Source organism: Echeneis naucrates, chromosome 3, assembly GCF_900963305.1.
Source record: "Echeneis naucrates chromosome 3, fEcheNa1.1, whole genome shotgun sequence".
Lineage (NCBI taxonomy): Eukaryota > Metazoa > Chordata > Actinopteri > Carangiformes > Echeneidae > Echeneis > Echeneis naucrates.
The window spans coordinates 27454153-27471224 of NC_042513.1; the positions used below are offsets into that span (position 1 = coordinate 27454153).

Genomic DNA, 17072 nt, shown 5'->3' on the forward strand with positions numbered 1-17072 from the left:
GTTCTGGTTAATGTTCCTAAAAGCTGCAGCCTGTGTGACCTTTTCATACCTGGAGTGATTAAGCACCAAGGAGGCGGAGCCTCATCGGTCACCTGACAGCTGCCATCATTTATCCTGATGGCAGGCGAAGCTCGTCCTTCCTGCGAACAACAGGAGACACCAAGCAGGAGCGAGTCACATTTTACATTAAACATCATCGTTCGCTGTGAACGTTCAGCAGCCAGCATGTAAAAATTCAGAGGAACCAAATTCTGGGTCCAAATAATCCAAGATCACCTGGTCCAGATTAGCATCCACCTTTAATGCTAACGTCGGAACAACGTTCTGAGGAGATTTTCTGAAGGTTTCGTTTTCATCTTCAGATTTGAAGGTTGGGTTCTGCTTTGTTTGTGCCCAGCTCTACATCAGTAACATAAACGTTGTATCATCCGGCAGTTTGTTTAACACAACAGACACACAGTGTGCACACGTCTCCTGTATAACATCTGAGCTCAGATGGTCTGCTGTGATAAATGAAAGTGGATCTGATGGAGGAGCAGACGCCTCCTCAGTAATCAGAGGGAAGTGAAGCAGCTACAGCTTTGTGCTCTCAGAATAACAACCTGAGTCATCATCGGACTAACAGCTCGGTTCAATAATTCAACGCTTCTCTGTAAGCATGAATTATTGAGTCTGGGGACGCTGTCCTGCTCGCTGAGACGCTCTCGGCTCAATCTCTCTGCTCTTAGATCGACTTCCGGAGTCAGCAGAGTGTTTTCAATCCGAACTACAGTTCAGAAAGAGACGGAGACTCACGGAGTTTGAACTTCATATGACCTGTGAGCAAAGAGCTCAGACTCTGATGAAGAAGTTAACAGAAGAATGGAGGTCAAATTTAAAGTTAGTTCACGATGAAATGAATCTTTGGATCTGTTGGGATCCACCTATGCTAACGGCTAACGTTAGCATCTTGGAAAGGAGCCAACACAGGTTGATGGAAAGAGACCAAGATCTGAACTGGACATGACGCGGGCCTCCCTGCCCAGAACCAGGACCCTCTGGGGGTCCAAGTCCTGCTGATGGTGAATCTGGCCGGAACGGGTGTGTTGAGGAACACAACGGATACTTCCTGCTCCTGCAGCTCCGGCCTTGACTGCTGACTGCAGACGGAATAAAGAGGCAGAATGAAGTTGGTATTAAAACAGTTAGATATGACGTTGATATGGAACGCAGCTCAGCTCAGGAATAAAACCGAACTTTCATCTTATCATCTTCACATGAATCTCTAATTAAGTGTCACAATCATTTCATCACAGCCAGCACTGATGAAACTGAACTACAAAGGGAAGTTTTAAATTATAATTCAGTGCGTTAGTGCTCGATGAATATTTTCTTTCTCTTTTTAGTCGGATGCATTTTAATAACAGCTGCTGCATAAATTTGCATTTTCAGCCAAGCGCTCTGACTCGGAGGGGAAGTACTGAATGTGGACACCATGAGAGGAAATCGGACCATCAGAGTCAAACAGTCATTCAACATTCAACTCTGCTGCGTTTCAATGTTTCCTCTTCCTGATGGTGATGAAGATCCTTTCTGTGTCTCCTGCTGCCTCATAGTGGCTGATGGATGATGTCGTCACGGTGACGAGTGCAGGAGGGATGAGCTGATCCAGCGACTGCATAGCACACTCCTGTTACCAAGACAACAGCAGCCATGTTGCATTTCTGGCTGCATGATTCTACTCAAATTAATCTGTGACCTCACCATGAAAGGTTCAAAGTCAATATAAAAATTCTGAACTCTGAAGTGAAAATTAAATGCCGCTTCACACTGATTTCTCAGCCAGGCCTGACAGAAAGTCACATCAACTTCCTGGACTGAAATATTCAGGGAGAAGACTGAAGTCAGATGGACCACAGGACAGACTGTTTTCTCCAGAGAGGATGATAAATAATATATTCATACAGATGGAGATAAATGTTTCAGTGATGAAACACACTTTTATCTCAGTGTTCATTATTCAACATAAAGTATGTTACCGTATGTTCAGAAATGAAGGGACCAAAGTAAAAACATGTTTTAACAGCAGAAATTATTCATATTTGTATGATTTTTTTTACCAGCATGCTTCTCAGAGTATCTATTTCCCACTTTAGATCATGACTTGTAGCTTTTCTACAAACTTTTCTACCATTTAAAACCATTTCATTTCTTCAGTTCTCTTAAAGGAGATACTTTAAGTTTTACTTTTCGAGCAACACTGAAAGAACCACCCAGAGTTCAGGTCAGTCAGAGCAGAATTTAAATCAATCATTTAATGTCTCCAGTGCTGCTGGGTCACCCGAGTCAAAGCCGAGCCTGGCCAGCATTGTAGTGACGTTGGGGCGCCACCTTATGGCTTCCTGGACCACCACATCAGAAAGATGCTGGATTCTCTTCTGCTCTCTAATCTGCGTGTTAAAGATTTAAAAACATGAAAACAGCTGATCCCTTTTCTTCTTGAGCAGTAAAAATACATGAACATTCTGAGACAGAGAGAGTTGTGATCAAATAGATTTCCTTTAAAATGCAGGATTATACAGTTCATGAAGACAGACTGAGCCTTATTCCCCCTGCGCCCCCCAACCATCATTACATTTCTTTGTTCTTCATGAATGTTTCATTGTGAAAATAATGTCGTCACAAACTGACCGGGCTTTATAGTCCTGATCCTGATCTGTTCCTGAATCCTCTATCTTGCTGCTGCGGCTCATATGAGGCCTCCAGCTCCTCCTGGTAGGCTTCTCCTGTCTGACTCATTTCTCTTCTGTTCTGACACTGTGCATGTCAGTTATATAACCTTTCTAAGATTAATGCCTTTGCTCTGCAGTTTGACCCCGGCCCCAGAGCTCTGTCTGATGTGTTCATACAACACAGATACACTACACACATTTTTCATCAAAACACTAATTACTTGAAATGAACTGCTGCTCTGAGGAGAAATATACACCAAGTCAAATGCATTTATTTTCATGACAAACCCCAGTTTAAAGTTTTCTTACAGCACCAGGAACTTTCACTTCAACATCAATGAATCTTCATCCAGTTTTAATATATTTCTGTTGAGCTCATTTAAAAATTATCTCTAATTTTTTCACCTTTCAGGTTTGTGTTGTTTTGTAGATTTCAGATTGTATAACTTTGGCTTCCAGTCAACATCGTGAATGAAGAATGGTTATTATTATTATTGTGATGATGATGATGATTGTTGTTGTTACTTTTATTATTTTGGCGGTATGAAACAGTGGGACGGCTTTTATTTTTGAAACGTCTAACCGGAAGTGCCGGTAGCTCAGTGCAGTGGACGGAAGCGGTTAGCTCTGTTAGCACCGATAGCGCGCTGTGAGTTAGTGGAATAGTTTTCTGTTGTTTTCTGTAGTTTCTGCTCCTCGGGCTGTTCCATCATGGCCTACCAGCTGTACAGGAACACCACTCTGGGAAACAGCCTGCAGGAGAGTCTGGACGAGCTCATCCAGGTGAGCTCTTCTCGGCCGGCAGGCTCGAAGCTAGCTCCGATTAGCACGCTGGTCGGTTAGCCGGTTAGCTCGCTGCGATCCACCTCTGAATTCTCACCTACAACCACATAAGAGCTGGAATATTTGACAAGTTTTCATTTTTATAGGTCGTGTTGAAACGTTAAATTGGCATCAATTAAGTTTGGTCCTTCAGGTAGACAGTTTGGAGCCGAAGCTAATGTTTGCTAAAGAGGCTAACATGAATCTGATACTATTAAAAGTATCGCTGTTATGATGATTTATTTAATACTCGTCAGATGAAACTGTTGGAGGTAAAGTTCGGCAGACCCAGAATGAGAACCAGTCCAGAATCTGTAAAGGTCCCGGTCCAGACACTGTTTACCTGTAAATATGGATCATAGCTGAGTAGTTCAGATTTGACTGTTTATGGCCATGATCACTGACAAACAACAACAGAGACAGAAGCAGCCAATCCCATCAGAGATCCAACTAACTGAAAGTTTCCCATCAGCAGTCAAACACGCACTGTGTGACTGGAGACATCTTCCTGAAGCACGACTCACCAACAGGTTCATCCAACCTTTTGCTCCATGCTAACTCAAGAATGAAAGTCCTGAGTTAGCCCAAAACCATCCCACCAAAGATTCAGCGTTTACCACCCCCATCCCCCAGCCTGTGATATCAGGCTCACAAGATTTTACCCCCAACAGCGAAAACCTCCTTACAAGTCATTTTATATATAAACCAATAACCAGAAACCACCGAGCAGCCCCAACAACTGCAACATTGGTGATGATCAGACTTATGAGTCCAACACAATACAGGATGTGCCCTCCTCTGTACACAAATCCAGCAAACACTGTCTAATGTGTTGATAGAGGTTGTGTTGTTTGGAGTGTGTGAAACATGCTGCAGTTGGACATTAGATTAAAAGCTGTGTGTGTTCAGACTCAGCAGATCACCCCTCAGCTGGCTCTTCAAGTCCTCCTCCAGTTCGACAAAGCCATCAACACAGCACTCGCCAACAGAGTCCGCAACAGAGTCAACTTCAGGGTGAGTTCCTCTGGCTGCATGAATCTGAATTAAGGTAAATGAACCCACATTAGGGCTCTTCTGTTTTTCATCAAAATAATTATAGAATGAGTGAAGTTGAGCTGATCCTGCCTGATGACTTGGAGATGTTTTTAAAAATGAAAAACAGAAAAGACTGAGTGTGTTTCTAAAAGAGTTAAAAACTTCCAAGCTTCTTGGATCACTGAGTCTCAGGTTGCACGCTGTTGTTTGGACCTCCTGTGACCCGGCCATTGTGTTTGCGTCCTGCAGGGATCTCTGAACACCTACAGATTCTGTGACAACGTGTGGACGTTTGTCCTGAACGACGTGGAGTTCAGGGAGGTCACTGACCTGGTGAAGGTGGACAAGGTCAAGATCGTCGCCTGCGATGGAAAGAGCGAGTCAACCCAGAACAAAAGTGATAAATGGTGAGTGTGACGCTCCACCTGTCAGACAGGAAGTGGACATCACTGTATTTTATGATGTCATAAATCAATGTAATAACATCTTTTTTTAGGTATTATTAATTTTCTAATTTAGATTTTGTAGTATTTAATGTTTTCCCGTTTAGTTTACAGACTACATGTCCCACAATCCTCTGCTCTGTCCTTGCCCTCCCCCTCCATGTGTCCAGTCTTTTACTGTGGATTGTGTCTCTCTGCAGACTCCGGCCCCATCGCTGCAGAGCGACAACTCTGTGTCGCTGTGGGCAGAGCCACAGACGGACCTGGACTGTACATATAATTTATTACAGCAGAGTCACAGCTGAGGAGTGTGAGTGTGTGTGTGTATGCATGTGTGTGTGTGTGTGTGTGTGTGTCAGAGTGGACCAGTCACTGTACCTGCATCAGTTTGTTTTTATTATCAGTTTACAGGAGTTTGTTTTCAGTTTGCTGTTATGATTGAGCTGAATCATCTTTAATAAAAACTTTATTTAAAACACAGGCTGCGTTTAGGAGTTACTGCCCTTTGACTGGTTTGTCAGGTCTAACCCAAACCAACAGAAAATGATTCTTGATCATTAATTTATCATTGAAGCTTCACATTTATTAATTTCAGCTTCTCAGCTGTTAGTTACATTTTTGGCTTCAGGTAACTGTGCTGAGTATCTTTCTAATATTTCCTGTGACAAAGCTCCAGCTGGTGAGTTTCAACATCCACCATTCTACATATCTCTCCCATCACTCTGACGTATGTCCTGTGCTTGGTTAGTGCTTTTACTTTGAAGAATCACTCCACTTCCTTTTCCTGTCGACCAATCTGCTGTTTCTGCCAAATCAGAAAAGAAGCAATTAATACCAATTTCAATTTCAAACTTTGTTGACAAACCAGAAACGTTTGCGCTGTTCGTTGGCGCTTGTTCAGGTTCAGATCATTCAGAGTCAAATCTTCATCTTCTCCAGTTTATTGTATCATCAGGATTTCACATAGTGTAGAAAAGAGTGCATCTTAAAAAGGGCACGATTACATAATAAACATTAACGTCTGTCTCATTAACAAACAGGACAGAGACTATAAATACACAACTTCATCTCTGTTTACAGCAAATTCACTTGTTTCCGCAGCAGCTTTAATAAAAACGCTTCAGAAGGCCGTGTGAATCTGTATATATTCGGTAGAAAAAGTAGACTTTTTCAAATATAAAGGTTTGGGTGTGACTTTTGTACTCTGATCAATACTGCATGTGGTTTCCTCAGAAGAAAAATGGCTTCTGTTTCCAAATAAACGTCTGCAGTGGAGAAGTATTTACAGCTGATGAGATAAAACAGGACGGAGCTCAGAGGTCAACACTGACCCCTAAAATTTTCTCCCCTGATCTATCAGCTCAGACTGTACTGAATCTATGGGATAATGTCCCTCCTCCTCCCTTATATTGAAGTCTATGGGAAAATGTTCCTCCTCAGTAAAGGTTTTCCTGATGAGTTTATATTCTCAGTCTCTTGTTTACAGTCTTCAATGCAACATTTTTTAAATTATGCTCTGTTTTGAGTTAAAGGTGATTTTTATCTTTTCAGTTGTTTTTTTGTTTTTTGTTTTGATGGCAACAACAAACTTCTGCTGACTCACATTAAAAAAAACAAACAAAAACGTTTGGTCAAAGATGAAGCCACAGCGGTGAAGATTGTCCTGACCCTTCAATATCTGTTACATATTAAACATGGCAGCTTTGTTAGTTCCAAAAAGATTTGAGACAACACAACTTCCTGAAGGAATATACACAACGTGACCACACTGGGTCTTGCCAGCACCAGAGCTACAGGACCAAGGAAATCGTTTTAATTTGGCACCGTCGCCGAAACCAGTTAACGAGAACTGAACCTGAGGATCAGGCTGAACTGATCCTGAATCTTACATTCTTGTTACAAGAACTAACAGGAACAGCAACAAAAGTAATTTTCTGCTTTACTTTAGTTTTTTGACAGAAGCTCCAGGACGATCGGTTTGAAGCTAGTTCTTCTGTTAGCATTAGCATTAGCATAAGTGTTTCTCAGGTCCAGAGGGAAATATTTACAGATTTTTGATTCTACAAAGGAAGAGATTTATACACTGATCAACCATAACAGCCATGTGAACATCTGTGGGCCAACAAGTCCAGATCAATGGAGGCTTCACCTCACAAATTCCAGGACTTAAAGGATCTACTGCTAAGATCGTAGACCAGATCTCACAGCTCAGCTCAAGAGGTCTACAGGAGTCCAGGACAGATATTGATCTGGGGACCGACTGGTGTGGATCACCAGAGTCGGTCCTGAAAGTGGTCTTAGAGGAGTATCGAGTCCTCCCAGAACTGGAGAGTGGATTGACCCTGGGACATCACCCCAATTCATCTTTGGCTTTGTGAACAGTGAGGTAGCAGGGGAGGCAAAACTGGGGGGCGCCGACGGTTGGAAAATGTTTGTGATTTACTGAAAAGGTGAAGACTGGACGAAGTCTGTTCTGTACAAAATGTTGACTAATGAGCCTGAGAAGCAGCTACAGAGCTCCGGCTGCTGTCTGCATCTTGTGGGACATTATGGCCCCCATTAATCCAGCCATCAGCTGAGACACGCTAATGCTAACCAGACCCAAAAGTTAATTTCAGGCAGCAGGTCAGTGTTTGCACTGACGCAGGCTGGTTTTTCTAAGACAACCTGAAGAGGTGACAGGTCAAAGGTCAAATTGTAGCTGCCCTGAAATCATGTAATCAAAAAAGCACCAACATGACACAGGGTGTGTGAGATGACAACGGTTACAAAGACACATTAAAACGTAAAAAAAAAAGATGCTTCTAGAAAATGCAGCATGTATATAAAAGTAACAGGAAAATCATTTCTGGTTTCAGAGATATGAAAGTATAAAACATCAGCTCCGCGCTAACAATCCTACTGCCACTTCCTGTTTGCTCAGTCCAGGAAGCGTTGGCAGGCTTTCTTCCAGCGGCAGGCCGTGCACCACTGGTCTCTGTGTTCGATGCCGTAAACTTTACGACATTTCTTGGCTTCGCCACGAATCCTCCTGACGGACAAACGAATAGAGAAAGAGCAGTCGTATTAATGGAGTCACTGTGGGTGATTGGAGCTCTACATGGCGGAGAGGCCACGCTGGACAGATGTTGATGAGAAAAGGCTGATGTTTGACTGCCAATGCTAATGTTAGCACCTCTGTCAGTGACACAGTAGCCCCGCCCACTAACACTTGGTCTATTTTCCTCTAGATAGGACCATCATTTAAAGACTTAGAAACTAATGTCAATATAATCCTCTACTTCTTTTTCTGACATGACGTCTGTTTAACGAGGATTATTATTTTAATTACACTGTCAGCTCTTTAATAAACAGGAATACAATGAACTTAACATCATGACGCCATGGTTCTGTGTGTGTGTGTTAGTACCGACCTGCAGGGGGAGCTCGGGTGCTGCAGCCACTGCTCTCCTACACTGACTGAACGAACCCGGAACGACAAACCCTGAGGACACAGAGGAGTCGGTCAGTGTGTGTAATATCACACGCAACAGCTTGTTGTGTGTTTGAATAACTGTTTGTGTCTGCACAGTCCCTGCTGTTGTGTTCATGTTGTGCTGCAGAGTCGGCCTGCAGGAGGCAGCACTGAGGATGACCGAGGGAAAGTTTGACTGCAGATGACGAGGGGATTTTCCTGCAGCAGCAAAACCACCAGGGAGGAGCTAATACACACACACACACACACTATCACACTCTCCACCCCCCCCTCCACTGTCAAACCAGTTTTAACAGGCTGCTCTGGAGGAAATAAACAATAGACTGCTGTACAAGAATCTGTGTGTGTGTGTGTGTGTGTGTATTTGGCTGGAAGGGGATGCTACTGTGAAGTTTCAGTTCTGCAGACTTTTCTGGACTTTTGTGTTGTTGTGTTATTAATTACTGAGTAGTTAAACTTTAAACTTAAATAACAACAAGTCTGGGGGAAATGAAGCTGCTGACGTCCTATTGGTTGGTGTTTTGATGATGTCACACTCTGGGCTTTTGGTTTAAATAGACGCCTGAAGGCCTCGTCATCGGCTCACCGATTAAATGAGCGTTTTTCTTCTTCTGTGGTTCTGAATGACCAACCATCCTCCACCTTAACCTGCCAACAACCCTCCGATCCGACAAACAGATGAACCACAACTTCGTTACCATGGTTACAACAGTACAGTTTATCTACCCTCCTCGCTGTAGTTACCATAGTAACAGGCTTGTCATGATTCAGTTCAGGAAAAGATCTCTGTTGTCATGGTTGCGACAACAAATAGTCACCGTAGATAATAACAACATCACTCTCTGAGGTTCAGGTTCGAACCGGACCCCCGTGTAAAACGCCTCAGCTCTGCTCCCTGCAGAGACCTGAACCACAGTCTTACCTGTCTGTGGCAGTTGGTGGGCGGGGCTGTCCAGGTGGAAACAGGAACTGCTGCTGAGATCACATGACTGGGGGGCAGCGCCTAAAAAAACCCACCACAGATTTATTGACATATTCAGCTGAGACAAGTTCAAGTTAATACATTAGAAAGTGAAACAAAGGAGAGTTATTATTGAATTGCATTTATCATTAATTAACAATAATATGGTTTGTTTCTTTGAGTCGGTCCATTTAGATGTTTTGTTACGTTTAAATTTTACCATCTCAAAGTTCAAATCTGCCAAAACTCATCAGCTCCAATGAAAAGAGGGTTTAGAAGCCCCGCCTTACCTGGTAGGAGTGCTCTGATTGGACCTGCTGGAAGCTGCCAGAGGAAGGGGCGGAGCGACTGAGAACGCCACAGGTTGGAGATGGGGTAGATGGGGGAGACAGAGGAGGGGGGCTAGGAGATGTGGAGGAGGGGGCGGGGCCACAGTGGAGGGAATGTGGAGGCGACAGACGCTGCTGCTGCTGATGATGATGATCTCTCTGGATGACCTCAGTGTAGTAAAAATCCTCCTCACTGCGAGAACAACGCTCATGTTCACCACCACGGCTGGGGGGTGGGGGCAAAGGTCAAAGGTCAGATCATAATTTGAACGGTAAGAAAATGTACACGTGTTTGATAAACATCAGAAACAACAACAAAATCAAACAATTTAATCAAAACGTTTTATGACGTCAGAATATTGGGTGTTTATGGTGTAATGATGAATTTTGATTTTAAGGGAATTCAATTAGTTCCTTTATTGAAACTGCAGCCTGGTTATTTCTTTACTTTGATTTAAGATAAAAATCCAAATCATCAAAATAATAATATGTCTCATGTTTGTTACTTATTGTTCCTTCATCTTTTTCAAAGAAATGAGCTTTCGTATTATGACGCCATCGCCGTTGTGCATCAGGTGAGTCATACCACAGGTGTGTCGTCCTGATGTGCCGTTTGATTCCCACCACTGTCGTCAGCACCTTCCCGCAGGTGGGCCACAGACACCTGTACGCCACCTTCACCGAGTTCTGTGGGAGGAAACAGGCTGTCATTGCTCGCCGCTGTCATTGTCTCATGTGATGTCAGTGATGACATCAACTTGAGCTCACCCTGCGTTTCCGTGGCGCAGGCTCATCAAACAGCACCTGCTCCAGCTCCATGTCCAGGCCTTCGTCGGAGGGCGTGGTCGGGCTGGTGTCGCCCTCTGTGATTGGTGGAGAGGGGACTGGGCTTCCATTGGCATGGCCAACACTCCAGTAGCCGCTGCTGCAGCTGTCTGAAAGGTCGCCACCGCCGCCGCCACTGCCGCTTCCACAGTCCATCGGGGAAGCTGACGCACAAAAATACACTTTTATTCGCATTCAACAGTCTCCTGTTGTTGTTGATGTTGGTTGCTGGTTTTTTTGTGTACCTGTTGTGTCTGGCTGTGCAGCGCTGTGCAGCAGGGGGCTGCAGGACAAACTGCTGAGCACCATCGCCGCCATCAGCTCATCCATGTCTACTTCCTGTGGACACCTCTGGCTGCAGGACGACAGGAGACAGTCAGCTGACAGACACTCTGTTCATGGTTCAATATGAAGAGACAGAGACGAGGAGACGCCTGACCTCCTGGGGACGTCGATGCAGGAGGAGACGGATCTGGACTGTGGCACTGAGGACGAGGAGGACGAGGAGGACAAGGAGGGATGTGATGAAGACCAGGCAGAGAGATCCGCCTGCAGGAAGTCCAGCTGATCTGGACCGGCTTCACCGCCACGCTGAAAATACACCTGACAGACACAGCAGGTTCAGACCGACGGATTGAGACACTAACGGGACACAGAGGCCCAAACGTCGCCACTCACCTTCAGTCCGAGGTGACCTTTAACCCCGCTCGTGGGCTGTTCTCCTGCTAGGGTTGCCGCGGTGGTGCCGGTATCTTGGTTTGTGGTCGGTGCTCCGGGCGGCGGGCAGGTGGGGCTCACCAAGGCGCCAAGCGGAGAGCGTTTCCCCAGCCGAGACCTGGGTAACATGACTGACAGGAGAGACAGAGGTCACATGTCACCGCTCTGACTCCGCCCCCTGACATGACACAGTCAGACCTGGTCCAGAGATGGTCCTGGTCTCAGTCATGTGACCAGACTGAGCTTCATCTCATGAGCAGCAAATGAGCTGAGTCTAGTTTAATGTAGCCCACCCCCTCACCCCTAACACACACACACACACACACACACACACACACACACACACACACACACATACTTTTGGCTGCTGGGAAAACTGAAGCTCTGTGACTCACAGCAGTGTCATTTACAGTCAGGATATTGTGTGTGTGTGAGAATTAGGTGGACCAGATGGGTTCGTCGTTAAAAGGTTAGGGAGTTTCTGTGGATAACAGTTATAACACATCTATTACACATGCTAACTGTGTTACCATGGTAACATGATGACACATGACACCCCCCCCCTTTACCGTTAATCGGTGAATCACAAACTGAACCAGTTTCTCTCGGCTGAGAAACAGATACAAGTACCAGACCAGACCACTACAGAGACTTTGATAACTTCATTTTTCCTCCCACATTTATCTAATAACCCTAACCCTGATCCTGACCCTGGTCCTGGTCCTGGTCCTGGTCCTGATCCTGGTCCTGATCCTAACCCTGATCCTGATCCTGATCCTGACCCTGACCCTGACCCTGACCCTGACCCTGATCCTGATCCTGACCCTGATCCTGACCCTGGTCCTGATCCTGATCCTGACCCTGACCCTGATCCTGATCCTGACCCTGATCCTGACCCTGACCCTGACCCTGACCCTGACCCTAACCCTGATCCTAACCCTGATCCTGATCCTGGTCCTGGTCCTGGTCCTGGTCCTGGTCCTGATCCTGACCCTGACCCTGGTCCTGATCCTAACCCTGATCCTAACCCTGACCCTGATCCTGACCCTGATCCTGACCCTGACCCTGGTCCTGATCCTAACCCTGATCCTGATCCTGATCCTGATCCTGACCCTGGTCCTGACCCTGGTCCTGATCCTGATCCTGACCCTGACCCTGACCCTGGTCCTGATCCTAATCCTGATCCTGGTCCTGATCCTGATCCTGATCCTGATCCTGATCCTGACCCTGACCCTGACCCTGATCCTGATCCTGACGTTGATCCTGATCCTGGTCCTGGTCCTGGTCCTGGTCCTGATCCTGACCCTGATCCTGACCCTGATCCTGACCCTGACCCTGGTCCTGACCCTGACGCTGATCCTGATCCTGGTCCTGGTCCTGATCCTGATCCTGATCCTGACCCTGATCCTGACCCTGATTCTGATCTTGGCCCTGATCCTTTACATTTACAGGTAACTGATTAAATGCCTTCACTTTTACTTTGGTAGGATCCTGGGTCCCCAGTGAGACCAGGACCAGAACCAGGACCAGGACCGAAGCTGCTCCTCAGTTGTCTGACCCAAAGTAAGAAGTTAATGACGTCCAGCTTCCTCAGCTCGTTATGATACGTGCAGCACAAATAACCCCAGAAACTGGACCTGGTAATGATTCTGATCCTGCTGATGAGGTTTTTAAAAAAATTTAATTCACCCGAACAGAACAGACACACACTCTACACTGACACACCCCCTTCCGTGTCTGCAGCTCTGAGCTCTGAGCCAATCAGATTCCTTCACACCCTCCAAAATAAGAGTCCTCAATGAACAACAAAAGCTTCACCTGAACCTGGACTCTGGGTCAAAAACTGATCCAGCTCCTGAACTTCAGTCCACAAACTCCCCAGAGACTGTTCACTTCATCTGAACAACAGCAACAGCACATCTACAACAACTCAGCAACACAACGTTCAGAGGAAAGCAGTAAATCAAACGCTGATCTGATGTTGTTGGTTGTGACCTGTCGTTTGTGTGAAAATGAAGCTTCTAGTGCAAAACAGCATTAAAGAACACAGATGAACACAAAACACAAACAGACAGCAAGAAACAGCCAGAGACACACAATCCATGTCAAAATGTCACATACCTGCAGAGCCACAACAACACAAACAACACAAACAGCAGTAGGTCCAGTCTGAGTCTGCTCTTCAATGGGACTGGGTGTGTGTCTCTGTGAGTGTGTGTGTGTGTGTCTGCAGCTCCAGCATCAGGCAGGGAGGGAGGGGCCTAACGCAGAACCCGGATCCGACCAGAACCCGGACTGGATCAGAGCCGATCCTCTCAGCACTCAGGACTGCAGAAGGATCAACATCAGAATCAGGATCAGGGTCAGGATCAGGATCAGGGTTAGGATCAGGATCAGGATCAGGATCAGGGTCAGGATCAGGATCAGGATCAACATCAGAATCAGGATCAGGATCGGGGTCAGGGTCAGGATCAGGATCAGGTTCAGGGTCAGGGTCAGGGTCAGGACCAGGACCAGGATCAGGATCAACATCAGAATCAGGATCAGGATCAGGATCAGGGTCAGATCAGGATCAGGGTTCGGGGTCAGGACCAGGATCAGGACCAGGATCAGGATCAGGATCAGGGTCAGGGTCAGGATCAGGATCAACATCAGAATCAGGATCAGGATCGGGGTCAGGGTCAGGATCAGGATCAGGTTCAGGGTCAGGGTCAGGACCAGGACCAGGATCAGGATCAACATCAGAATCAGGATAAGGATCAGGATCAGGATCAGGGTCAGATCAGGATCAGGTTCAGGGTTCAGGGTCAGGACCACGATCAGGGTCAGGGTCAGGACCAGAATCAGGATCAGGGTCAGATCAGGATCAGGGTTCGGGGTCAGGACCAGGATCAGGGTCGGGGTCAGGACCAGAATCAGGATCAGGGTCAGGATCAGGATCAGGGTCAGGGTCAGGACCAGAATCAGGGTCAGAGTCAGGATCAGAACCAGGACCAGGATCAGGGTCGGGGTCAGGACCAGGGTTAGGATCAGGATCAGGATCAGGGTCAGGATCAGGATCAGGATCAACATCAGAATCAGGATCAGGGTCAGGATCAGGATCAGGGTTAGGATCAGGATCAGGATCAGGATCAGGATCAGGGTCAGGATCAGGATCAGGATCAACATCAGAATCAGGATCAGGATCGGGGTCAGGGTCAGGATCAGGATCAGGTTCAGGGTCAGGGTCAGGGTCAGGACCAGGACCAGGATCAGGATCAACATCAGAATCAGGATCAGGATCAGGATCAGGGTCAGATCAGGATCAGGGTTCGGGGTCAGGACCAGGATCAGGGTTAGGATCAGGATCAGGATCAGGGTCAACATCAGAATCAGGATCAGGATCGGGATCAGGGTTAGGATCAGGATCAGGATCAGGGTCAACATCAGAATCAGGATAAGGATCAGGATCAGGATCAGGGTTCAGGGTCAGGACCACGATCAGGGTCAGGGTCAGGACCAGAATCAGGATCAGGGTCAGATCAGGATCAGGGTTCGGGGTCAGGACCAGGATCAGGGTCGGGGTCAGGACCAGAATCAGGATCAGGGTCAGGGTCAGGATCAGGATCAGGGTCAGGGTCAGGGTCAGGACCAGAATCAGGGTCAGAGTCAGGATCAGAACCAGGACCAGGATCAGGGTCGGGGTCAGGACCAGAATCAGGATCAGGGTCAGGATCAGGATCAGGGTCAGGGTCAGGGTCAGGACCAGAATCAGGGTCAGGGTCAGGATCAGGATCAACATCAGAATCAGGATCAGGATCAGGATCGGGGTCAGGGTCAGTTTGTGATGGATCAATGGATTGAAGACCGTCAGTTAATCAATCAGTTCCTAAAAAGTCAAATCTGATGGAGGATTTCTTTCCTTTCCTGTTTTTCGTTCCGTTCATGAATTTAATTCTGACTTTAAAATAAATTTTATCTTCTGATAATGAAAATGAATCAAAGATGAATTAATGAATCTTTGCAGCTGATCCGGCTCCGTGTTTTCCCAGCAGCCACCACGGAGGCTCTCCGCGCTGTAGTAAACAAGAGGACCACGTGGTGGAGGAGGAGGGTGCTGATTGGTGGAACTCGGCCGTGCAGAGACACACCCCTCTGAGGTCTGTTGTTTACTGACTTTCTGCACTGAAGCAGCATGAACACAACGAACACACACAGACACACACTCCGACAGTAACAGCACGACTGCAACACAATAACAACATCACAGCAGCAGAGTAAACAAACAGATACATAAAACAGGAAGAGCCACGGTGTGCCTTCACCTTCATCATCATCATCATCATGACCGTCCTCGTGCTTCAGCCGTGCAGCTTCCTCTCTGTACAGTTTACTCCACAGTGTGTTAGTGTGTGTTGTGTTACAGTGTGTAGCTTTAGTTGTGCAGTAACAAATAGCTGTGGGCGGAGCCCCCCCATCCGATTATATAACCTCCTGTAACTCTCCCTCCCCTCCCTGTGTGTGTGAGTGTGTGTGTAGCGCTGCACGTAGCACACACTCACACACACGCACACACACACTCTCCCCTGAGCTACGTGCTGAGACTAAAGGTTCATTCCACCATGTTTCTTATGTTATATCACACCAACACAATCTGAGCCACTGCTGCATAAACAACCACAACAAACAAACAAACAAATATACAATAAAACAAAATGGAAAAGTTTATTTTGTCACAGTTAAACTTTAAATCATTGGTAGACCTGACCTCTTCTTCAACAGACAGCAGAGGTCAGAAGTCAGAACAAGGCAGACGACACAGACAGCCTGAGCTTCTTCTTCTCTGTCTCCTTTGACATTCACCTGATGTCACTTCCTGTGTGCCTCCAGGTGAAAAATGAGTGTGAGATGGTCCGCTGCTGCTGGTCCAGTACTGGTCTGGACCAGGAGACCACCACACTTCCTGTCCCGAGGTGTGTGTGAGGGTTCATTCATCCTGTCACACATCACCCAGGACTGACCTGAGTCAGCTGATGATGACATCACTGATCAGGTGATCAATCTGGTTCGCTGCAGCAGAAAAATGTCTCAAAATGATTTTCAGGCATAAAAATGAAAACTTTAACTTAATGTGAAAGGATTATATATTTTTCTGCTGGTCTGGGACTAGAGGCGGTCCTGGCTAGTTTTACGCCCCTTGGCAACCATACATCCGGCCCCCAACCCCACCGCCGAACCACCAACGTACAAACACAAGAATATATTGTATTATTTATGTTGTTAGTTTACAGTATCATGTATACAGGCTGTAATTGTGACTCTCACTTGACGTGGAAATGAGTGGTACTAGTCTAGATAATGGGCAAGTTTTTTTTTGTTTTTTTTTTTGAGGGCACACGTGCGCCCCCAGATAGATTACGCCCTGGGCAGTCGCCCACGTTGCCCATAGCAAAAATAATCCCTCTCTGGGACTCTGGGGGTCTGACATGAGACCAATTCCCTCCATGTCCCTTCTGAACCTCAGCAGCTGTGAGATGAAACGTGTTGAACGTGCTCTGAACACTGATCAGCAGATACCAACACACACAGACACACACAGCACTGAGTGACTCACCATGAATTTCTGAATACTGGAACTTTTATTATGAAGTTGAAGTTGGTTTAACTTCCTGTTTTTTTTTCTCTCCTTTTGATAAATTTAGAAAATAAACTTTTTACTTCGAGTTACTTCAAAACACAGACTGTCTGTAAACTTTCTTGAGTTCCCAAAGTGAA

At 46.2% G+C, this 17072-nt stretch overlaps 2 protein-coding genes across 2 annotated transcripts; one reads left to right on the top strand and one right to left on the bottom strand.

The window, feature by feature from the left end:
• The first annotated feature begins 3325 nt into the window (after positions 1–3325).
• Positions 3326–5491, top strand: LOC115041498 (transcription initiation factor IIA subunit 2). The gene is made up of 4 exons (XM_029498973.1): positions 3326–3494; positions 4443–4547; positions 4818–4975; positions 5212–5491. Coding segments are annotated over exons 1-4 (336 nt in total). The 5' UTR covers positions 3326–3422; the 3' UTR covers positions 5213–5491.
• On the bottom strand, positions 5422–15717 carry LOC115041497 (zinc finger protein 395-like). The gene is made up of 10 exons (XM_029498972.1): positions 15623–15717; positions 11280–11449; positions 11041–11204; positions 10847–10956; positions 10545–10765; positions 10363–10463; positions 9738–10002; positions 9409–9489; positions 8425–8495; positions 5422–8042 (listed from the first exon to the last, which is right to left on the bottom strand). The coding sequence occupies exons 2-10, from the start codon at positions 11445–11447 to the stop codon at positions 7931–7933; spliced, it is 1293 nt and encodes a 430-aa protein (XP_029354832.1). The 5' UTR covers positions 11448–11449; positions 15623–15717; the 3' UTR covers positions 5422–7930.
• Positions 15718–17072: the final 1355 nt, after the last annotated feature.